Source organism: Diprion similis, chromosome 2, assembly GCF_021155765.1.
Source record: "Diprion similis isolate iyDipSimi1 chromosome 2, iyDipSimi1.1, whole genome shotgun sequence".
Taxonomy (NCBI): domain Eukaryota; kingdom Metazoa; phylum Arthropoda; class Insecta; order Hymenoptera; family Diprionidae; genus Diprion; species Diprion similis.
The window spans coordinates 19,066,753-19,091,176 of NC_060106.1; the positions used below are offsets into that span (position 1 = coordinate 19,066,753).

The 24,424-nt window shown below is 39.3% G+C and overlaps 3 protein-coding genes across 4 annotated transcripts in view; 1 reads left to right on the forward strand and 2 right to left on the reverse strand.

Moving 5' to 3' along the window:
- The window catches only part of LOC124413759 (carbohydrate sulfotransferase 11), a 31,950-nt gene extending 18,891 nt beyond the window's left edge, over positions 1-13,059 (reverse strand). Inside the window, exons 1-2 of one of the 2 annotated variants that reach the window (XM_046894521.1) lie at positions 12,789-13,059; positions 2,276-2,445 (exon numbers count right to left, since the gene is read on the reverse strand). In XM_046894521.1, the coding sequence (XP_046750477.1) occupies positions 2,276-2,404 (129 nt within the window). In that variant the 5' untranslated portion in view covers positions 2,405-2,445; positions 12,789-13,059. Of the gene's footprint in view, positions 1-2,275; positions 2,446-2,966; positions 3,106-12,788 lie in introns of those variants that run through there. The other variant, XM_046894511.1, reaches the window with a different exon arrangement.
- Positions 1-15,703, forward strand: part of LOC124413748 — a 37,980-nt gene extending 22,277 nt beyond the window's left edge. Inside the window, exons 4-5 of the mRNA XM_046894501.1 lie at positions 14,372-14,941; positions 15,038-15,703. Coding sequence (XP_046750457.1) covers positions 14,372-14,941; positions 15,038-15,275 — 808 coding nt within the window. The 3' untranslated portion in view covers positions 15,276-15,703. The remainder of the gene's footprint in view (positions 1-14,371; positions 14,942-15,037) is intronic.
- A 2,494-nt stretch (positions 15,704-18,197) lies between these two features.
- LOC124415885 overlaps positions 18,198-24,424 on the reverse strand; it is a 77,224-nt gene continuing 70,997 nt past the window's right edge. Inside the window, exons 5-10 of the mRNA XM_046896581.1 lie at positions 22,740-22,873; positions 22,520-22,670; positions 22,089-22,420; positions 21,737-21,955; positions 21,490-21,592; positions 18,198-21,227 (exon numbers count right to left, since the gene is read on the reverse strand). Of these exons, the coding sequence (XP_046752537.1) occupies positions 18,421-21,227; positions 21,490-21,592; positions 21,737-21,955; positions 22,089-22,420; positions 22,520-22,670; positions 22,740-22,873 (3,746 nt within the window). The 3' untranslated portion in view covers positions 18,198-18,420. The remainder of the gene's footprint in view (positions 21,228-21,489; positions 21,593-21,736; positions 21,956-22,088; positions 22,421-22,519; positions 22,671-22,739; positions 22,874-24,424) is intronic.

Sequence of the window (24,424 nt, forward strand, 5' to 3'; positions counted from 1 at the left end):
ATGTAGAAATAAATTGCGAATGATTAATATTATTAATAATATCGTTGGGGGGGTAAGGGTTTACACTTTCGAAAAATCGAATTTTTTTTTTTTGTCTTATCTTATTGTTAAACTTTTCAAGAATATATTCTCAAAATTTTGAGTCGATCTGAGCAAAACTCTTGAAGGGGGGGGAAGGGTTTCAGTGTAAAAAAAAAACCAACACTTTTTTTGTGATTTTTTTTTGAAAGTATGGATTGAGCAAATTTATTGAAACCTTTTTTACATTATTAAGCATACTTTTAACAATATTCTGTAATTTTTTCATGCAGAAATATTGCAAAACAAGCCGGTGAAAGAGCTTTTTTTCTTCAATTTTTTAGCACAATAAACTTTAAAAACGCTTTTTCCTCAAAACTACTTTTTCAAAGTTCGTTTTCACTGGCATTTACAAACTACTTGACTGATTCATTTCAAACTTGGTACACATTTTCTACATATAAAATACCTCCCCCCGACGTTTAGTTAAAAAAAAAAATCCACCCACAAAATGGCGGAATTTTTCGTGGAAAATAGCAGTTTACACTTTAGATGGCCACCAAAAATTTTTAAATGAAAAAAAAAATAATCGTAGAATTTTGGGGGGAGAATTTGATAATACTTTGACTAAATTTTAACGGTTTTTGAATTCAGATAATTTCCGACCGAGATATCGTAAACACCGCAAATGGTTTTTTTTCTAAGACGTTCTGGGGCAAGCTCTGTCACCGGCTTGTTTTGCAATATTTCTGCATGAAAAAATTACAGAATATTGTTAAAAGTATGCTTGATAATGTACAAACAGTTTCAATAAATTTGCTCAATCCACACTTTCAAAAAAAAATTCACAAAAAAAGTGTTTTCTTCACGCTGAAACCCTTACCTCCCCTCCCCTTAATATGCTGTGAACAGAATTCCAAAATAAGTGATCGAAGCCGCGCGTGCATATAACTGCGAGATTTATATCTGCGGGGCACGATTACGTGATAATAATTATATTACAAGCAATAAATATTGGTGCAGACTTTGTTCTAACTAAATCTACAGAAATATCGAACCAGATGTGCTGATATATGTACGAAGACTTGGCTCAAAGTTACTCTGCAGACACGCAATTCGCCACTTTTAATAGCGATTTGGCGTGCGCGTTGCTGTTATCCGATCCCTACAATTATTTAACCTTACTTTAATTCTCCTCTTTAACTATCGACTTCGTACCGTATTTGAATAATTAGTTTATCATGTATACATACATCACATCCATATATTATGTATATATTTATAGAGTGTTTTTGAAGAAAGATAATTAAAATGATTTGCCATTTGTCATCGTCGCAGCCTCGAAAAAGTTTCTTTAGGTCAAAAGAAAAATATTATCGTTACACCTACTTTGAAGGTGGAAGATCGCTTTAGTTTCGTTTTTTCCTTTTTTCACATTTTTTTTAAATCATAAGTAACGATAAGTTAATCAGAAATCACAAAAAGTTTATAGTGAGAAGAATTTAGATACTATTTAGAGAATTCGTTCGCTCTCAGTTAATAATTTCAGTAAAAAATCGTTTTCAACATTATTTATATTAATATTATTGACGCAGGTGAGCAAACATTGAAAATGTGAAAACGAATTTCTGATCAATCTACCTGCAAAAAATAAAATTCGTTTATCCATTATCAGGCGCGTGCAGACGAAACTTAATTTTTTCCCTCTTTCCTCCATCTTTTTTTTTCTCTCAATTCACGTATTCTCAAGGAATTTCATTTCGATCTTTCTTTTCTCTCACGCTCTTTCTTATCAGCATCGTTCTATCCTGGATAATTTATTTATTTTTTTCGTACATTAAATTTTCCGCCAATTATTCCAGCAATAATAATAATGATTGATGTTGGTGAAAAAATAAATTGATCTCAAGGCCTTATTAGAGTGTAAAAAAAAAAAAAAAAAAAAAAAAAAACGTATCAAACTAAACAAAAAAAACAAATTTAACACTAACTAATTACTTGAAAATATTTTACAACACGTATAAATTTTAACGAAAATGAAATTTTTCACGGTTTTTGCACGACTGCCGTTACGTGCAAGTAGTAGAAATAATAATTAATGCACCTACTCGACTCAACTAAAGAGATTAAGTGCAGCGATTAGCTATCACAGATTCACTCTGAACTCTTACCCAAACGTATTTGCAATTGTAAATGCAATATCAGCTCAAGGCTGCGTTATCCGTGCAGTTTAAACCTGATGCAGGTCTTTACTCACCTCCGCGACAACCGGCTGGGATATTTCGTTAGAATTGTCCGGGTTTGACAATGCCAGGATAAGCAGAGCCAGGACCCCTCCAAAGAGGATGGCGCGGCGTGCACCCGCCAAAACATTACGTCTCGTCATCTTGTCGCCACGTTGAGAAAACCTCCTGTACTCATACCGAACTGCAAATCACAGGGGAAGGGGAAAAAAAAAAAAAAAAAAAAAAGATTAATTAATTTGGCTGGCCTTCGAGTAAAAGCGATCTAAGAATTTTCAACTGGGGTTCGTTTCGAGCCGATGGAATATTTTTATACTTCTTCAAACAAGCCGAAAACCGCAGGACTTTTGAAATCTAAACTTTGGCCAGTTCAAGGGTGAAAAAAAAAAAAACTGCGTTTATCGAAACTAAAATTATGAAAAAATCCTTTGATCCACTCTCCAGATGTGATAGACATTTAAATATATATTTTTTTTCTTGTTCTTAATAGAGTAACGTAAAAACTATTAAACTGTAAAAATTGAATTTCTGTTTCCAGATATCGTTGAATAAAAATTGAACGTTTTTATCTCTCGGTCTGAGAGAGTTGTTTTGCGCTATAAAAAATGTGAAATTGTTTTTGATTCGCGTATCCGTATCGCGTTTAAATATTTGCTATTGCAGAGAATAATCGTAATTCAATTATCAGACATTCTAGAATCTTACCTTCAAAGATCCGTTTTCTCGACGTCCTGGTGATCTTACAGCAGCTCTGCGTTCATATTCAAGATTTATCTCGTGTAGGTTGGTTAAACTGTACTTTATTACGTTTGTTTAACACCACTTTCGTCCACTTTTTCGTTCACTAAAAAAAGAAAATACTTTTTTTACCGGATTTTTTTTTCACATCAATTAATCTTGGCACAATTGTGAATTAAAAGTTAAGTTGAAAAAAAAGAAGAGAAAAATCTATGAGAATTTGAGAATTTTTTTTTCATTCTTTCTATTCCTACAAACCTCAATAACAATTCATATTATTATTTCAGGGACAATCCGTCGACTGTATAACGGAAGGAACTAATCGAGACTCGTGATATCGGCATTATGAGATTGTACACGTTATCTGAAATTCGACTAATTAATCAATCTTCGATACCTTATCTCGCCGATTCTTCCGATTATTTTTCTCTCCCGGTCGACATAAGCCATTCCAGATGTGCTCGATGTTTCAACGACGCGATTATGCAATGCGTTAGTGTGTATTATTTATGGATAAATTCGAAGCTCGTTCAGGCTGATATCAAATTGTCAAATCATTCGATTACAAGACGCAATCAATGCCCGTTCGCATAACCGATTTGCCATTCGCAGCACGGAAGGAAATAGAATCTATACGTTTCGGATTCGAGAACAATTGAACTTGATAGAATAAATTATCCAACGTAAGAAATAATATTAACGATATTCGAAAAATTTTGAGCGTCGTCGGTTGTTTTCATTATACATATCGTTAGTTAACTATTAAAATAAAAGGAATCTTCTAATTTTGTTATTCGATTTACAAAGCGGTTGTAAAAATCGTATTTTATCCCTGAAATTAGTGGAAATTTTTAGACGAACCTACAAATCTCGAATCTACGTATGAATATTTCATTCGACCTTCTGTGGCGTGAAAAATAGACTGCGCTTATGACTTGGGATTGATGTATCATTTTCTCTCTCTCTCTCTCTCTCTCTCCTTTTTTAACTCACTGTGCGATAAAACAACTCTGTAAACGAATCGAGGCAATTCGAAACAGCTGTATTGTTGTCTATACATATATACATATATATATATACGATTCAGCAAACTAAGAATTCATTCTATGACAAATTAATTCACTTGTTACGTCACCTCTTGAAATTATTTTTCATTCTAGAATAATAATTCTTTCTTCTGCTTGAGATTAATTCATGCAAAAGCTGGAATAGATCGATCAATGACACGTGAATATATATTAGGCAAGACGAAGTCGCAGATATCAAACTATTCGATAATGTTTATCAAATCGTAACAGTAATCGTCATTCGAAACAAAGACAACGATTTCTGGAGTTTTTTCAAAATTTAAACCGATAATAATCGCAATTTTTAGTTCACAACTTATTTCTCCAAAATTTACACAGAATTAAAATTCTAAAATCCCTATTCTCTCGATATTTATACTACATCGCTTTAATGTGTGATCGCTCAGCTGATTGTCTGACTTTTTTCTACGCATCGAGTATTACGGTTTATCACTAATCGGAATTTCACCCCCTTAATCGTGGAAATGAGCCGTTTTCGAAATTTTAGTCACTTTCTTTAACTCTTTCGTGGTTTCGACAATATTTAAACAATCAATTTGGGCTAAAAAAAAACTGAGAAAGCGTTTTCTGCGATCCTTAAACAATACCTAAATATTATTAAAAAAAAAAAAAAATGTATATTTTTATAACTCATTTTTTTGGATGAATTTCACCCCCAGAGGATTTAATTTACGTACGTGAAAATACACGGAGTTTAATTTCACGGCGATGATGGACTATCGTCGCTTCTTCAAGATTTTGATGACTGAACAGTTCACACTACGTGCGTGTAAAATGCCACCGAGTTTCGTAAAATTTATTTCGATCCGATATCTGAACACCTGATTACATAATCCGATCGCTGTACGCGGTGACTGTTTACACTTTGCCACTTGTTGGGTAGTTATATTTAATTTATATAATTTACAACTCGATTTTAGCGCTGCTAATTCTGTATATTTCACAATAATTATACACTTTTTTCCGCTGACAATGAGTGACGTTGCGAATCTAGGCCGTTTTGTGGCAGCTTGACCACCGCTTATCGTTATTTATTATCAGTCCAAATTTTCTTTTCATTTTTATGCAAAAAATCGACTCTACGATTTTGAAAAGAAATTTTTGTAATTTTTTTCAATCCACTCTACAAAGTTAAATCGAGTTTCGCAACATTTTTTAATCAATTATTATGTCTCTCTAATTGCGATTTTTCGCGAAATTTTTTTTTTTAATTCCTTGTGATTATATCTTACGACGAAGATGAAAATTTGCCTAAATTAAGTGCAATATAAGCTTAAAATTTATCACCGGATGTGCGGAATTATTAACGTTGCAAAAAATCAGCCGTTTTCCAGAGACGGAAACAAAATCTAAAGACTTCTTATGCGGGTACGTGTTTTTGGCAAAAATACTGAGTAGACAATTTTTCCGAGAGGGTTGATCGCGGCTTGAGCAACTCTAACGAATTTACACAGTGTGTGTGTGTGTGTGTGTGTGTGTGTGTGTGTTTTTGTACGTATAATGTATATATGTATAAACCGTTAGATAAATATCGGTTTATTATGAGCAGCACGCGAGTTTAGATGACCATTTCAGATTTACACATATGCTACACGTATGTACGTAGATATTTGAAAATTGACGAACATCTGGCGTCAGTTTATCTTTGGCATCATGCTGTAATAACTGTCCGACAAATGAACCGTTTCAATTTCTCTAATGCTGTTACAGTTATATCGTTAGCTAGTTCGGAGGCTATGTCGACACTGACAATTAGACGAGGAAACAAAATTCTGAAACATAGTTCAGTCCAGTTGAGGATAATAAGGTGCGCCGAAAGTCGTCCATATTAGTAGAATATATATATTAGGGTGGCGCAAAAAACCGATTATTTTTGTTTTTTTGAGTCTCGTGTGACAAAATGTTGGTTTTTGATGTTTTAAGAGCCCACTCCAAAAGAACAGTTGAAAAAAAAAAATTTCAAGAGTTCGCTCCAAATTTTAAAAAATGTCAAAAATCGTCAAAAAATTGAATTAAAAAAATATATATTTTCAGTATTTTGTCTGATTTTTAATTCATGTCGTGGTGTATTGTTATCGATTTTATCTTACTAAATTAAAGAAAAAAAATTACGAAATTTTAATATGAATATTAAAAGGTCGCTCGAAAAGATCTAAAGAAATGCACCAAAAAATTGAAAAAAAATTATGAGCGACCTTTCAAAATTCAAATTTTGAACTGAAACTTTCGGAAACTTATTTTTTTTTTGTCCATAAAATTATACCGTAACGAGAAGAAAAATTTAAAAAAAAATCGATTTATGACGATTTCTGTCGTTTTAAAAAATGTGGAGCGACCTCTTAAAAATTTTTTTTTGAACTGTCTTTTGGAGTGGGCTCTTAAAACATCAAAAAATTGGGAAATTTTAGGAAATGACTTTCAAGGTGTTGGCTTTTCACAATAAGGTGCGAATTAGAGATTTTTCTTAAACATGCGTCGTTACAGTAACGTTACTGACTTCATCCTCGTGTCATTCGATAAAGTATTTTGCACTCGTCAAAGGCGGCCTTGACTTCCGCACCCTGTTCCGCTGATACTCTTCCCCCTTGGTCGCACTCACGATTACAATTCCCTGTACAATAGCTCTGACAGTGACATTATAAAATATCGAAACGAGCTCTCTAGTCGCGGAGGTTGAACAGCCAAGAACGATACTGACTATAGCTTCTACATGTCAAAACGCCACGTGGTCCAGCAGCCGGAAGTCCAGAGACATTCGGAGCTGATTCGAGACTCGTGAAAGACTGTTTTTTATCACCACCCGCAAAGTAAACCGTGAACTTGTAAAAATCTTCCGTTTCTCTGTTTTAAAGATCGGGATTCCGTTTACGATTCTGCAGGCTTTTGTTGATGTAACACAGATGTCAGTCACACAAATACTCGCACAAAGAAACACACACCAACCCAAAGACATTCAAGATCTTGAGAATCCGCTAAATCATTTTGCTTCGACATCAGAAACGATTCATTTTCAAAAATGGAACAAACACAAATTCTTCTTCTTTCTCTCTCTCTCTCTTTTTGAAAGTTGAACGGTTCAAACGCGCGTTTCATGAATACATTGTATCAACAATAGAATAACATATATGAATAACAATACGTAGTAAGAATGTAGGTTAAAACAAGCAAATAACTGAGCAAACTAAAAATAAATATCATCATCATCGTCGTCTCTATTCAAATGCTTGTACCGCTGGATTGCCATTTGACCGCACATATAGGCCACGGCGTAACAATAAAATGCAATCTAATCTCTCTTTCATTATTCCACAACTCTATGCCCATAACAGATAACGATATCGGTAAGCAGTTAGTTCCATGGTCTTCCAGGCAAGTGTTGGGTGTCAGTGAACGAAAAACAACACGTTCATCACCAATCACGCCGGTTCCACACCTCAACGTCTTGGTCCTTCGCGATCCAACACTCCAAACTATCTTCCAACCAGCTACTTCTAAAGGTCATCCGATCAACTCCAACGATTCAACTACTTCAACGACTTGTTTATCAACCTCGATTCCAAACCTCATCCTGCATGACGTCACTCTACCTTCAAATAGAAGCACCAGGACGAAGCTACTCGGACTTCTTCCTACTGTACCAAACACTTCACATCCATGTCTTCTCTTTCTCTGATATCATGCTCTGCCACAGAGTGTCGAAAAGGGTCTTCGGGATCCTGGAGTCTTGTTTCAAGCTTAGGGTGACTACTGGACCTCGAAGGGTTAAAAATTCAGGCTTCCGGTCTACGGATCGACACTTGCACGTGTCGTTGGACGCGTTGTTCGGTCAGAGCGTGAGGCCAACGTTCACGACGACACCCTCGACATGACTGACGCTACGAGGCGAGGGGCGCATAAACCTGGCCTGCAACCGACCTCGAGAACGCTCTCGCGGGTCGATCTCCCGGATTAAATGCTTTCTCGCGCAAGCGCCCGCACATGGAGCTTCGTTTTCCAACATGGCGACGGCCCGGTTAGCCGGTCATCAACTAGATGCGCGGGTCACGCGGATTCGACTGTACCTATCAGACCATCGACTATAGATAGGTACAATCGGTTGATGTGCAGGACTTTTAGAAGTTTTCTTCTCACCCGGTATCCGGCTTATCCGACTTTCTTCATCCGGGCAAAAGTTGAGAAAGAGAAATTATGGAAAACCCAAATGAAAATATGGCGGGCAAAATTATGTTCACGTTGGAATTTCAGCTATCAGAGCTTAAAGATGACTTTAAAAATAAAAATAAAAAAACAGCGTGTGAATGATTTCAACGTTACCGATTTTTATTAAATAATAAATATAACGATAAAAGAACTTTCAAACCCCGTGAACCACGGATCTCAACGTTTTATTTCATTCCAACAAACTTGCCAATAAAAATGGTTCCGAAGCCGCGATCTGAATCGTATATTTGGCATCTTTTTCCCCCACCCACTGTGCCTCTCTATTTCGCAATGTAGAGACAATATATCCGACAGCCGCAATGCGGAAGCTGATCGCAACGGTTTAATTTTAAGGGACTTGAATGTGGGCGGATAAAAACCCGCCCAGCGGATTAAATTTGGTTCATCACAATTGGCAATTAGACAGTATTCTGCGTACACGTATCATCCTGCTCGTAACGGGACTGTCGAGGTCGATGAGAAAAAAGAAAAAAGTTTTGCTGCATTTACAGGATAATCGTTAAACTATGTGAAAATTCATTTTCAATTTCTACTTGACTTCCGGCATGCAAGCTAGTCTCATCACGGTGATTGGTTGTCATCTGGGCAGCAGTTTATCCGAATTCCTTTCAACCAACTACGATTATTTTCATCTTGTACTCCCCCCCCCCCCCCCCCCCCCCTTATTCCCCTTCTACCCTCGTAGTTTGACTTCGTAAAATTTGATTGCGGGCAAAAATCTGTAGCACCTACGAAAGCCGTGTCTCAAGCCGTGCGTGTCAGAGCAGCAATTCCCCCAACCAGCCAATCATGAGTTATTGGTTTCCGGAGTGGGTTTGCATATCTGGTATATAATATAAATGTATATATGCATAGGTTCGTTTGCTCACGTTGGTGGAAATTCGAATATGCCTGCAGCAAATACTCGGTAGAACGGCAAATTTACTCTTGAGCCAATAAATCAGCACAAAGCTAGGAAAGTCTCGTTAAAATGACGCTTTGTTAGACGTTGTTAAACAGAGTGCTATAGAACAGAAAGAAACGATGTATAAACAGAAATTCAGTTTTTTATCTTCTGCCCTAGTCAATTACGATGGTTTTTTTTTTTTGTTTCTTCTTTTTTTTTTTTTTTTTTTCTTCTTATTATCGTTCAACGAAAACAAATACTCAAATTTTAAATAAACGCTTTAGTAGTTACAATAAAGAAGTGTTTTGGCAGAATTCTAGAGAATAATTTTCTCAACATAAATGAAAATTTCAGGTGATAGCTCGATAAATCCTCGTTGTATGAATATCTCGCTATAAAACAAGTAAAAAAAAAAAAAAAAAATGTTTTTTTTTCTCTTTGCCTATACGATTCAAGTCCCAGGAAATTATTCAAATAAAAAATTACGAAATCTAAATCTCGAAATATTTGAATCCGTATTAAGCAAGGAAACATTGCCAAGTGGTGAACACCTTTTCTTCTTCTTCTTCTTCTTCTTCTTCTTCTTCTTCACGGAGGGTGAATTTTCTGAGGCATAAGAGACGCAGCCCCTCGTGTTTGCCGTTCATTCCATATTCTATACATTCTACGAACACTGAGGAACCGTGGTGCATGCAAAGCTCGCGGATGGACATTGTTTCGAGCTTTTTCTTCTCCTTGGCTCTGTAAACTCTCACGAATTTTTTGTGCGGGTGGTGCAGATATGAGAATTTCCTTTCTACCTTTTTTTTTTTTTTTTTATTTGTGATCCTGATTTTCTTACTCTTCTAGAACCGGGTGACTCTTCTAACGGATTCACTGCACTTTTTTTCGCAGGTATAACAACTTCCGACTGTCAATCTGTGAATGCTTCGTCGACAGAAATGCGATTGAGTAAAAATTCTACAATAAAAGTTTACACGTAACGAAGTACCGCTGACCGAATCAAGGGAAAAATATGAAAAGTTTGCAAACTTTTCCTCCAGTGAATTACAACAGCGACGCGACTAATTAGCTTTGTTAAACTTAATATTAATCGTTGTCAAATCTCTCGCGAGCTTCAGAATAAATCACTAATCACGATGAATCGTCTAAAGAATAATGAAGAAAATAATCAAAAGGTGAATAAATTTTCGTACAATTTTTCTTCGAGGCTAAAATCGATGCGTAAAATTCACCGGAAAAGCTCACATTTTTCTATTATCTTAATATTTTCGTTTGACGAGAAGACTCATGTCTCGCGTTAATCATTTATTCAAATCGCCATTGATCGGATAATCGATTTCCACTTTTGATTTTTATTAACACTTTGCGTGATGAAAATTTGACGGTTTCTTAAAACTGTTTACGTAGACAGTCGCCTAGCAATAATTAACAACGATTTTTACTTACTCGAAAAAATTTCTCTTCGTTCTCGATTCGCAAAAACCGGTGTTAATTTATTGTTGTATTTACTTTCCGGGTTTATACTTTTGGTCATCCAATCAAAAATAAACGGTGACCTGATCTCTTTCGCTAAACGTCGTCAATTTTTTCCTCGTTCTTAAATGTTCTGCCTTGATATTTGAAAATTTAGAAAGCAATCCGAAATTCGCCATTCGGCCAAGAGAAATTCCTTGGCTAATTGCAAACCGATTCCAATCGCGGTGAAATTTCCCGATACGCATCGCTTCTGGAATCCATCGTCCAGGCAATCTTCGGAATGTCAAAATGCTAAACGTGCTTCTTTTTTTTTTTTACAACAAAAACGTCCTGTCAATTATTAGAAAATTTCCGTGCAAACAATCATGCAGCGCAATTTTTCAACCCAGATTAAACGCGGTATTATTACGCCAATTATTGTAATACGATCTTATCTTTCGCTTTGGGAAATCACTTGAGTAACGAGAATATACAAACTTTAGCATAAAAAGAACCAAGCTAAAGTATTTCGTATGAAATTTTCTCGCGCTTTATCAGGGAAGACGAATTGTTATTCCCCTTGGTGCTTTACTTTTTACTTTCACTTCTCCTTTTTGTCTCGCATAAATTTCAACTTTCCGAGGTATTACAATATCCTGTGTGTATAACACAGAATATTACACTGTTTTTTCCTCTTTTTTCATTCTTATACTTTGACGTATAATCCCTACTGTACTATAATCCATTCTCAAAGAAACATTGCACCGAATGCAACCCGAATTATTCTTATCAATTATAAAAAAAAAAAAAAAAATGGATAAAACCCTTGAGATAATTACTCTGCATAATTTGGATGATAATTTACAATTTCGTCGCTCGATTCGCACGCCTCACGATTTCTTAACTTCTGTGCAATTACTTAGATTCCGATAAAAGGTGTAGTGAGCGTGAAATATAGAATCGTGTGACTACTGCAGGTCCATAAATAAGGATCGATCTTCTCTTCTCCTCGCTGCTTGCACATATCAGAGAAAAGGAACGCGATCAATCAACCTGATTGCCGTCCTTCCGTTCCTGTATCCATGAAACTGGATTAAAATAACTGAGAGAGTTATAGCCTATATATATAGAAGGTTTTTTCTTTTACTCTAGATGAAATCCGCCCTCTTCTGTATTGTCATTTACTCGTATTTCCTGTTTATTTTTTGTTCTATGATTTTCATTTATTCATTTTAAGTTATATTTCTGTGCACTTGCTCTCTCTCTCTCTCTCTCTCTCTGTCTCTGTTTTATTCTTCCTGCTTCTGAATTAATTTGCTGTCTTTACGTAATTGTCCAATATTGCCATGGAAGAATAAAAAATATCTATCTATCTATCTATCTATCTATTTTTTCCGTCCTTTTTCTATTTTCTCAGTATTTTTTATTTACCTTCAACATCGGGAAAAATTGTATCGCGTTATTTTATCACAAACTGTCGACTATATACATATACTATAATATTATATTTCTTTCCGCAGCGAATGCTATTAAGCACAGAATAATTATAACATATTTTTGCAACCAGCATTTCACCCCTTACGAGTAAAAATTTTTTGCAAAAAATAACTCGTTTCGCGACACTTTTTTACCTCCAATTCCTCTACCTTATTCTCGCTTCTATGTAAAAGCAATCTTTCTCTACACGATTTCAATATTATAAACAGAGTAATTTGTAGAAAGAGTCAATTTGTACCGACCTCTCGATTAACGTTCCATTATATTATCCTGAGCTAATGACCATCGCTCCAATTTTCTCCAATTTTTAAAAATTACATTATTTCATGTACACACCGGATTTCATTCTGCTTCACGGTGGGTGAAAAATTTTTCCTCAATGTATTAAAAAACAGATCGATACAGCAATCTCTAGCCTGAACGAGTAATTGAATTTCCTTCCTCGCGGCTCAATCTTTCCTTTCAAAAACAAGAAGACGAGGAAGAAAAACAGACGCGTTACTTTTCTCTTCCAGCGATACTGGACGTTGTATATGTACATGTGCGTAATACAGATCGATCGAATTTCCGTATCACCTATAATACGTCCGATCCCCATGCAGATACGTACTAAAATCAATAAACATCCAACTCACTTACCCTTATCGAGAAATCGTCACTGCAACGTGGAGAAAAGACATCGAAGTTTAATTATGAAAGAAAATAGAGGAAATAAATACACTTAAACTTCACAACGAGCTTTTTTTAAAAAACGATCCACAAAAAACCGAAAACGAGAGAACAAACAAAAAATATGCCGATAGTTAGCGGAGATATTTGAAAACGATAAGAACTCGCGAGTGTCTAGAGAAAAGCTATATAGACGATTCTTGAAAAATTCCTGTCACGTTTCGTTTCTCGTTCCGCAACTGACGACGCTCAACTGAAGACCCTGGAGATTGTCGTCGAATCCTCGAGCGATGTTTCAGTTCTGCTGATACTACGTAAGCAGGAAATAGCTATACGCTTAAGTTTCTGCTGGTGAAACGCGTGACTTAGCAATTAGCGGTGCATATTCACGGTCAAACGGTCACACGTGTGCTGTTAATTACTTGGGGCTAATTATTTCATTTGAATTCATCGCCGCTGCACCCACCATCAGCGACCCGATAACCGTCACTTTTTTACCCGTTTGCAATAATCTATGTGTCATATTCATTTGCGTTTTTTTTCTTCTTATTTTTTGTTGCAATTTTTGGAGCTAGCAACTTTTTGTCTCGGAGTCCATGTGCAAGATAATTTTTCAAAAATCATTGATAGTTTGAGAGATCTTTAATCAGTTTATTTATGACGATTAGACGTGGTCAGGAAATTAATTAGTAAATAATGTGTTTTCTTGATCTTTGGAAGTAATAGAAATTTCGATCTTTCTTTATCGACGTGCGAATTTGTGCGTTGAATAAAAGTGACTACGGAAGTAATCTCAAAATTCGTACCCTCCTAATTTTAGATAGCCGGATATTAGTCCGTTTATCTTATCTACTCTTGTTAAACTTGATACTTTTGCGTCAATTTACCGGATTGGATCGTGAAATGGGTAATCACAACTTTCAAAAATTGGCTTATGGAATTACGTTCTCGATGGCTTTACGCATCGCACACAAGAAGAACCGAATTCACCTTAGTGTATTCAATTTTAATAGACCTCAAAAGATTTCAAAGTATCTCAAAAGATTACTTCTTCGATTTCTACGACTTAATTTAATGTGAGAATAATGCCATAGCGGATTTCTATAGACTATACTTTGTGAATTTCCGAATTGACCGCAACATTTATTCTACAATAGTCCATACCGGTCTAATTTGGTAAATTTTAACACCACTATATATTACAGTATTCTGATAGTAAAAGTAAAAGGATAAAATTTGTAGAGCGAAATGTACTCTCTATCATCATGTACTGCGGTGAGGATAAGGATGCCGTTGATGGGTTGACAGCTTTTCTCTTTGTCCTGTCTCCGGTCTCTTGAACCGTAACGTCCTTATCGGCGAGTGACGGACATCCGGTTATCATCTCGAAGTCGTGGGCTGTGACCAGATAGCCGGTAACCAGCATCACTGCCTAATCGTCGGAGCTGTACGATAGCCGAATGTCGCAGGAGTTTCCATTCCCAAACTTCCGGAATTGCCTCAATCCTTTCTCCAGAGTTGATATTTAAATTCTCGAAACGATATTGTTCCAGGGATCTGTTCGAGCTGGACGCCCACGTCGCCATCAAGGACGTCCAAGAATTTCACGGCGTCTCTACGTTTTGGTCCAAAGATCCAAAGTCGTTTTGGTGGCGAACCGATCTCGCTGATTCAGGGATTTCCGGAGAACTCGCAGCAACTGTCGTCGTCGACTTACCTCGGTTTACGGATAGTCCGATCGCCCAATTGTTCGGCACCATCACCTACGATTTGGACGGTGTGCAGATGCAGACTCTGATCCCGACGCTCACTCTCTGCGTGGACGATGTCCTGGAAGACAAGCACGACTTGAATCTACTTTGCGAATCCAACGGGGACGCAAACACCGCTCGGAACAAAAAAATTCAAGCAATTCTGTCTGCGAAGTCGATATCCATCGACAAGAAGATTGAATTTAGACTCAACGAGCCGTTGATCGGAGACCTCAAAGATCTTCTCGATAATATTGGTTTCACGGAAATTTTGCCGAAAGTATTTACCGGTCGAACTTCTCATATGGATCGCTGCATCTTGGAACTTAAGTCTGCTTCACATCTCAAGTGTCGAAGTGTAATTTGCGCCAGGTGAGAAAAAACCGCTTCGTGACATATTTTTTCTTTTTATCGATTCTTCCACAACGGTTGTGAGTAGGAGTTTTATGACAGTGTTCTTTCCCTTAGATCCATATCGCAGCTGAACATTCTTCTTCATTTACTGCACAAAGTTCTGCCGAAAGAGACGAGCGTGAATTTCAAAAACGTTGTCAACGCTGAGGAAGTAATTACCGCGTTGGAAGACGAGCTGAATTCGTATATGGAACCGGAAAACGCCTTTAAGATCCAGAAAGCCATCGCCAAGTCGGACTTGATGATCGAGGAATTTCAGAACAGTTGCACTATCCACAGGTTTTCGGAATAGTTTACGCGAGTTGGGAATGCTTATAAAATACATATCTTTATAAATATAAAAATATGACTAAGAATATTTTCGCACACCTACGAACCCAGTTATTTTTTCACTCCTTGAATTTGAAAGTTACTCGTATAAAAGCCGTCAGATATAAATCTAAATCGACTAATTTACGAACTTCATTTCGTACAGACGTAGTGATTTTGTTCAAGACACTTACATTCGAGTTCTTGCGCTTCACTTTCCGTCATAATTCTACAAGAAAAATTTTAATAATACACCCGCCATCTCGAAATAATTATCTTAGATGAGATATCAGTTGTGATAAATTTCGGTGCAAAACTATGATCAATTTACTAGTTGAAATCGAAAAAGTAGTCTGAAATCTACTTGTAGAAGACTGAAAACCTCCCGACTATAGGCAATTTGATGTACTATCGCCTGATCAGAGGCAACCCTGCTACCACAATAAGGCGCCTACAGTTAGGCAACCGCTTATACTGGTTCAACGTGAGCCTAATTATAGGCAATGCGATACACATGCGATTGAAATCTAAATTAGATTCTTTTTTTTAAATAACTCATTTCCGTAGATGCAAATGCTTGCAAACAAACTGACGACAAGCTGATGATCTATAATTGAAGGTTGGAAGTTTCTCGAGGGAATAAATGAAGATGTTTATTTTTCCCAAATAGAATTTATTACAAAACGAATGAATATGTACAGACTACGCAACGTGCTGCCAATAACTATCGAATCGAATCACAGGATCCGAATTGTATTGGCTCGCGACTCGATATAGGTTGAATTTAATTAAAATCAGTCCAACACCCACCGACACCCTGTCCCCGAAACAGTATTATAGGAGAGAAATTCATTCAATTTCCGTTGAATCCTGGTACTTCTCAATCCTAAAATATACGTATTATATCGCACTATCGTATTGCGTACTAAAAGTATTCACAACCGTATAAGAAGAATTCGTACATTGCACAAGACATTTGAACTATAATATGATCTATATGAACGGACGGAGTCTTATAAGATGCCTCGAATTCTATCGTTTACGAATATAAGTCTACCTTTGCGCTTCATTATATGTTCCTCCCACGTATGGATGAACATTTATACGTGTTATATATTATATTTTTATGTACACGTTATATAATTAAATAATTATAGAATATATTATATATTGTCTCGATAATATATTACTTGATAAATTGTTAAAAAAATGTTGTTTCTTCTCTTTTTCATTTATAAGTGTAAAATTATTTATACGCGAAATATTTTCTTTTACATATACCTATAGATCTATGCATATATACATTTGGCAGGTACTTGGAAGCGTGCGCTTCTGAATTTCACAATTCATTTCACTAAGGGAAAAATAAATATATATATATATACATATATATGTATGCATATATATTAAACAGTACAGAACAAAACAGTGAGGTCAAAAGATAAAGAATTTGAGGATAAAATAGAAATAAAAAAAAAATATTAAGACGACCAGGTAAAAGTAAATATTTGTACAAATTCTCAACGTTTAAATAGCGCGGTATTGCAATTGTGAGCGTGAGCGTACAATTGTCGCGTACTTATATACCAAATGCAACATGGATATATATATATATACATGGTAGTTTCATCTTCATATAAATTATCGAATAAATTATCCAACGACAAACTTAACGAGTCACTGACGAAAATTGAAAGTCTATGTTATAGATAAATATTTGATATAATGTGTTAATGATTAAGTTGAATTTATAACACTTAAATAATGAAAAATGTGTACAGTATATTAATACCGTTTTTGGCAAGATATCATTATTTCGACAACCCTTAAACAACTAATTCAATTCTAGGCACACGAAATTGAATAGGTACTTACAATCAGACACACGTTTATGTACACAAGCATACATTGCATTCGGTTAATTATTAAGACCCTAACAAATATTAATATTGCACCGCCGGCCAAAGCCGTTTCTCGAGTAATTCTTTGACCCGTGATTATCAGTGTTTTCACCGAATGTCATATAGTTCGAAGAAAAACTGGGAATTAAGACGACTTCTCCTCATACGTTATATGTGTTGTAAAACATATAAATTACAATTTTTTTAAAATAAAATAAAATAACAATAAATATTTATAAAAATAGTAATGATCTTACAGATCCAGATTGGACCTTTAAACTAACAAGATCATAATTAAATGATTATAGACGTGGATTATTATACAGCGTACCCGAACTATGAACTCTTGAACGCTTGGCGTTTCGTGTTATTTTTTTTTTTCGTTTTTCTAAATACATTTTTCTTAATTTTATTTTAAACCTATACTGGCCCTCATTTCATCTACACCAATTTTCTATTACGTTAGGTTTAAATTAAATATCATATAATAATTTATTATTTTCTTTATATAACTGGCGAGGAATATATTATATTACATGGATTAAAGTAAACTATAAGGCAGAGACTATTGTTGGTTAAACTTGCGAAGACCTGTGTGTATGATTAATTATTGAAATCTCCTGTATGTGAACGCCGTTAAATGTGACTAGGATAAAAAAATTTGTTGATAATAAATTGCAAGAGAGTGAAAAATAGCGTTTAGTAAATATCTATGAAATAAATATATCGCAAGTAATTACACTAGACGGAAGACTCTATGAGCACATTTCGGAGTTTTCATCGGAATTCTGGTCGGCATGCTGACAAGTCTCTAATTTTTTTTATTTTCTATTTTTCTAATCTCGACGGAATGGAAAACTGACCTAAAAATCGCTACCTGACATCAGTTCAAATAACTACTCCTCATTCAATTGAAAGTAGCCATTCTCAAATGCAGGATCGAAACGACGAGACTTCACTTCATTTTTCTCGCAGTGCATTAGCCCGTTATTGAAATACAGAAAAGAAAATATTTAAGTCATTGAAAGGCCTTGATTTCTGGGCCCTAATAGTTCGAAGTCTTCGGACGTTCGAAGCCTTCCTGGAATAATTGGTCGACTGAAAAAAGGAAGATCCGGGACACGCTGGTCCCAGTAGAACGTAAAAGCTAAAAGGTACCCTGGACTCCGTTAATAACTTTTTCACAACCTCTGAAATTTCTTGTTACTATTCGCCTATTTGTTACAACTATAAAACCAAACTGTTCCGTTTACTACCTGCCAGCGGTAGAACGGTCATAAAGCTATCGGTTTCGCTGTCGCTGGCGGCATAACTCGGCCGCTCTAAAACCCCGCCTTCATTCCTGATGCCAAATGCCTGGAAATACGGGTTCCGGACGTTCAGATCCACCCCGGAGTCGACGCTCTTCGAGAAGCTCGACATCTCCGAGAGCTTCCGGAAGTTGCCAAAGAACACACTGTCCGTGCCGATGCTCTCCGCGCCGCTTTCGCTCGCTCCATCACAGGCCGACTCCGTTTCATCCGTTTCCGAAACGCTGCTGACGTCCTGCTTCAGTAGCTGTTTGTGGGATCCGTTGCTGTCCGTGCTGCTGAGGTATCCACTGTCCTCGACCTTGTAGCCGTTCTGCTGGACCTGGATCCCAGGTGCCGTTCGGATCCGACCTCCGTTTCGACGTCCGGAGTTCTTCAGGGGCGACGAGCGGTGTTCCGGTGCCAGGAAGGTGATGCACCCCTCGGAAATGAGGCATCTTGGCTCGGCCGTTGACTGTCTGGCTCTTTTCTCTGAACCGGAATGTCTGAGACCGGAAACAGTCTTCCTCACTGGAGGGTAGCTCTTTGTGTCGATTGGAAACAAGGGGATCCTGCCCTTGGACTTCGAAGGATTAGCATTGATGCGCAGGGACGATACATTCTCGTATTCTCTGGACGGATATTCGTTGACTCGCCAGTGTGAGTCCACATTAGCGTCGCCGATCACTGTCTTTCTACTATCGTTCCTCGACAGCTGGAGCTTCTTCTCGACTTGGTTCAAGGTAGCCAACGACTCGAAGCTGCTCGACATGACATTCTTCTTTTGGCGACAGAGGCAAGGCTCATTCGATTCGTTGATATCATTGATGAATTGCTTCCCCGCGGAGTGATAATTAACTGGGACAGAAGTGATCTCGCTGGCCGCAGGGCTACCAGTATCAACGCGACTCCTGTCCCGTCCGTTTTTTGGCGGTGGCAAAGGGGGCTTCGTCATTAGGCCTTCTATCAGCCGCGGTGGTTTCGGCTGTTGGTAGATCGATTCGTCGATCGGAGTGGGAACGACGTCAGGCTGGTTCTGAGGCTTCCGTTGTCTCTTGATGTGCTTCATTTCAGGAGTGAGATATTTCTTCTTCTGCCAGGAGTTAGTGTCCACCTCCGCGTCCCCGTTCAGGGACCGCGTGCTGCTCAGCAGCGCAGAGTTCTTCAGGTTGCTTCTCAGTCTGGCTTCGTAGATCTCGCGCAGGCTTCCGTAGCTACGTTGGAACGGTGCAGTTTCGTGACCCTTCGAATCTTCGGTTCTGAAACTTCCCTTGCTGCGTAGCGATATGTGGGCTGGTCTCTCCAACGAGTCCACGTATACCTCGTCAAGGTTACCCTTGCCGTAGCTGACGTCCCCGTTTATCTTCAACTTCATCGGTTTACGATCCAGCGTGTCCGGCTCGTACTCCGAATCGTCCTGCTTCACGTAGTTCTCCGGCGAGTCAAGGACCTTGATGGTCAGGTGCCCGGGGTTCTCGGGTTCGTACTGGATTTCCGGCCCCGAAGACTCGCTTCCGGCCGGGCTGGCGTACCCGTCGTTAACGTAAACCTCGCTGACCAGTGAGTACCTCTGGGGTCTGGGGAGTATTAGCTCTGAAAGGGTCGTTTTCGGTGTCGCCTTACTCTCCAACGCCTCACTCTTCAACTTCGAGATCGTCATCGCCCCCGTCTTCACGTTGAATATCGCGTTCTGCATAGTCAGTTCCTCATCGAGAGGTAGCGCTGTCGACAGAGCTGGACTCGAATGACGATCCGTGGAGTCCGGGGACGAGGAGGACTTTAGACTGGTCTTCGAGCGTTCCAAACTGTCGACCTCGAAGTCGGTAGCCTTGGCTAGTTTTGGTCCATGCTCGAGCGCCTTGGCGACAACCATTTCCTGGATAACTTCATCCATGAGCTTCTTGGCGGGATATTTTCCGTTCGGAAGCTCCTTGATCATGTCGGGCAGCTTTTTCGGGGCTGGTGGTGCGCGTGACTTCTTCGGCCTCCTCGTCGGTGTTTTTGGCACCGAATCGTTCGACGATGACTTGGCAGACTTGTGCGAATTCGTGGGCGTCGCTCGTCCCTCTCTCAACGATGGTGGATCCATCAGTTTCTTTTCCAGCGATTGCAACGACTCGAGAGTCGCGTTCTCCTCCATTTGCTTGATGAACGAGTTCTCTATGGCTTTCCTGACCTTCGCGTTCACCGTGTCGTTCATATCCAAGGTCTCGATGTTGCTGCTGTACATGTTGTGGTACCGGTTGAAGTTCGACTCCTCAAACATGGACCTGGTCGAACGTTTCGATACGCTGAGGCGGTCGTCGTTCTCCATTATCTCACTCTTCGCGATGTTCTGGAAGGTCTTCAGCATCGGCGGATTGTCCCTCCACGACGAGGACATGGGCTTATTCGCCCTCTCGGGGCTGCCGAAATCGCTCTTGGCCATCTCTTTGAGGTACTCAAGATTCTTCGCGAAGGATCTCGCGTTCTCTGCAAAGTTCCGTCTACTGTCTTCCGCGTCCTTCCACTTTCTCTCCGGCGGTTTTACATCCTCCAACCATGCACGTATCCTACTTTCTCCCAGGCATAAGTGCGAAGGTGCGGGAAGCACCGGCAAACTTGGCTGCGATTCGCGGCAACCTGGGCATCCGGTGCAGCTTTGAGACTTTTTCGATCTTGCGACAGACCCCTGAGCCGAGCTTCCTCGACGATGAAGACCCGTTCGACCGTTCCGTTCCAGGCCAATCTCCTCCTCCGGAATCCCTATGTATGTCAGGATTTTATAAGTATATACTTGTGCTGTGCAAGCTTCAGGGCGCGAGGTGAAACAGGTAATTTGTTAATACAGATTTAATCTCCAACAATGTTTTATTGTTGAAGAAATTGGTTGTATGGATAGAGCAAAAGTGCGGTTTTGGTAATGGTCAGGGAAACATGTTCGGAATCTATGAAATTGGACGTAACGTGTCGCGATTCGAGACAATACTAATACAGCTGAATGACGAATTAGATGCTGGATACTTACCAACAAGCGTTGGAACGAATCGCTTCGCAGCCATCTTGTGTTTCGCTATGGAGATGACTTCGCGTATTTTGAATAGAAACTCTATGGCGGCCGGAGGTGGGGCCTAGAAACATACCTCTCTAACTTAAATCATTTTGCATACCTTGCCCAATCGCTGTTAACTCTAATGAGTTATTCGTTCTAAGTATCCACATAATCACCGTGAACGGTAAACGCAACACCTGTTACCTGTAATTATAAGACTTACCAGTAGTAGTTGCCTGTCGAAGTACGCCGGGTTGAAGTACAGCTTCCGTCTCTGGCTGCCCGGTAGTGAGGAGCTATCCTGGTGCTGAGTGTTCTCGATTGTTTCCACAATCCGAACATCCTCTTCTGGCAGACGTTCCCCAAGTATCGAACCTGACCCGAACATCCCATCGGAGTCTGAACTGTACGCGCAATGCGGATGAACCACCGCAGAAGTGACCTAAACATGATTTCCTGTTTCTATTACGGTTCTACAAGTAGATTTTCCGACCCTCTAATCGCTCCAAGACCATTGGACGTTGAAGGAAGCAGGACGATTGCAATTTCCTGAAGATACTCACGGAGATACTTACATTTTCAAATCCCTGATCACTGTCGCTTTGCGGTTGATCGTCTCCAAGCTCGCTTTCACTGCGTCCACTGTTGTCGTCGCTTTCGAAATGGCGTCCAGCTGCTAGGAGAGGGTTGCTTTTGACGATGCCGATGTTATCGCGGCCGGTGCTCAGGCCGGATTCCGGTTCCGCAACGCGTCTCCGTTTGGTCTTCCTTGTGTGAAGGTAAAGGAGAACGCTGGCGACGTATATCAGGGCGAGAACAACCGAGGATAATCCGATGGCGGTGTATTCGATGGCGGACAAGCCTTGGGAGACTTGGGCGTCGTTGAAGAACACCACCTCTCGAATCGCTGGAAGAAAAAGAGAAAGAGAGGGAGGTTCAATTGCTAATTACCGGTGCCGCCCTGCAGGCTCGCCGCCATAAGACGGAGCCCGAAATCACCACTTACTGTTCTTCGTCGGAGAGCCGGCCACCCGGAAGGCCACGCAGGGAGTAAATACATCAGGAGCCAGCTTCTCCCGGTCGGCGTCTCGGCACACCAAATGCACACGGACTACTCGCCCCTCCGTCGCATCCCGCAGCTCGGCTTCTCCTACCCACTGCGAAGACCATCGAGTAAAAAACCCTGAACCGTACACCATCCTCCGAATACCAGATTATTCTCATACCTGCAAGTAACTCCGTCCCTCGTATGTCACAAACTTCAATGGCGGGTCCGCGGTGGACAGATTCCGCAACTCGGTCCATCCCCCTCGGCTCAGTTGCTGGGCACCAGTCACTTTGCAGAACGGAGTTTTAACACCTGCGAAAACCAGTATCAGTCTTAAATCCATTATGACCTTAGGTGTATCCTTTTCGTGGAATATTCGTTTAATCATAGCTTCTTTGTCTTTTCGTTTTTGACAGTGGTTTTGCAAATAGATAATTAATAATTTAGAAAATGAGTATCACAGGGAATCTGGTTAACGGTATTAACTGGATTATTCTGTGATTTCTGGCTGGCAAGAATTTCTTCGAATCCATTCTCATCGACGTTCAGAGAAAGTTAACGATAATGAAAGAAAAAAAAAGAAAAAAAAAAACGGATCAAGAATGAGTTTTGCACGCATGAGTATCGTCCCATCTCGAAAGTTCAAGGTATAAAGCTGATGGTTTTGACCGATTTTGGGAGCGGTAATTTTGGTACGAAAGTGTAACAAACTGGGAATTCTGGGCCAGTATATATATACATCTATATATTGTACGGCTTCGATCTTCCAGGAGATTGGGACCGGTTATAATGCAACCGGCCAAAATGTTGGACCGTTATTTCCCTCGGTGCAAGGCATTAAAATAAATCATGTCACGATAAGGCGAAGCCCGCGGGTGTACGAAACCGGTCGATTGAAAAAAGGCCTGCCAGACCCCGGAGGTGGGGACTTAATTAATAAGGATTGTCCGGCGTTAATCAAGAGCGTTGACATCATCCCCCTTATACTCGTACTTTCGACATCAAATGAAATAAGAGTAAACGAGGTAGTGGAGAAATGCTTGCGTGGCGATAAGCGTCGATGCCCATCCTGGCTACAGGTAGTAAAACAAATTTTAAAAACCAGAGCATAACATCCGAGTTTATGGAGGGTATAAATGTTGCGGCTGGGCGGGGGTTCCCCGAGTCTTTGCGAGCAGGTTGTCAGTCGACAGGCGGACCTGTTGATCGCTGAGGATCGTCGATGTAAATATCTTTTTAACTGCGAGTGTGTCGAGCAAGGACTTAAATTGCGAAGACACGTAAGGCCAGCTGCGCTGCGAATCGGCGCTTCCTCGTTGTTAAATACCGGGCTAAAGTGTGGGCCGAACCGAAGACCGAAGACCCTGATGGTCTTTCCAGAACGTACTATAAGCTAATATAAGATCAAGCTTGTAGCTAATTTTCGAAGGAATCGTAACGTGTCCTTGTGCAATTCCGGGATGAAATTGTGGGAATTCTCGCCTCCCATATTTACGCTTGTTTATTTAACTGTACTCTTGAACGTCGCCGAGTCTCCACGGGGTTCCCAGAATTCCCATTGTATACCTTACCCATAAACCTGCCGCCTCGAGCAGTTCTTGATTTTAATTTACAGAAACGGTTTCAGCCTCCTGAGTTGAGTCTGCAGTATTTACGACTAGACGCGAAGAGTTATTGATTAAAAGAAAAAATACGTGCAACGGTTATTAGCGCAGATTCAAATTTCACGCGTATATCTGCCACTGTAATAGAATGAAAATAGATCTGACTCTACGATCATTAGAATGTGCCGGAAATTTAGTTATTCTCTAGCAAACGTTGAAGCGAACAGTTTAATTACCGGCCTAATTAGCGAAGCCCTGA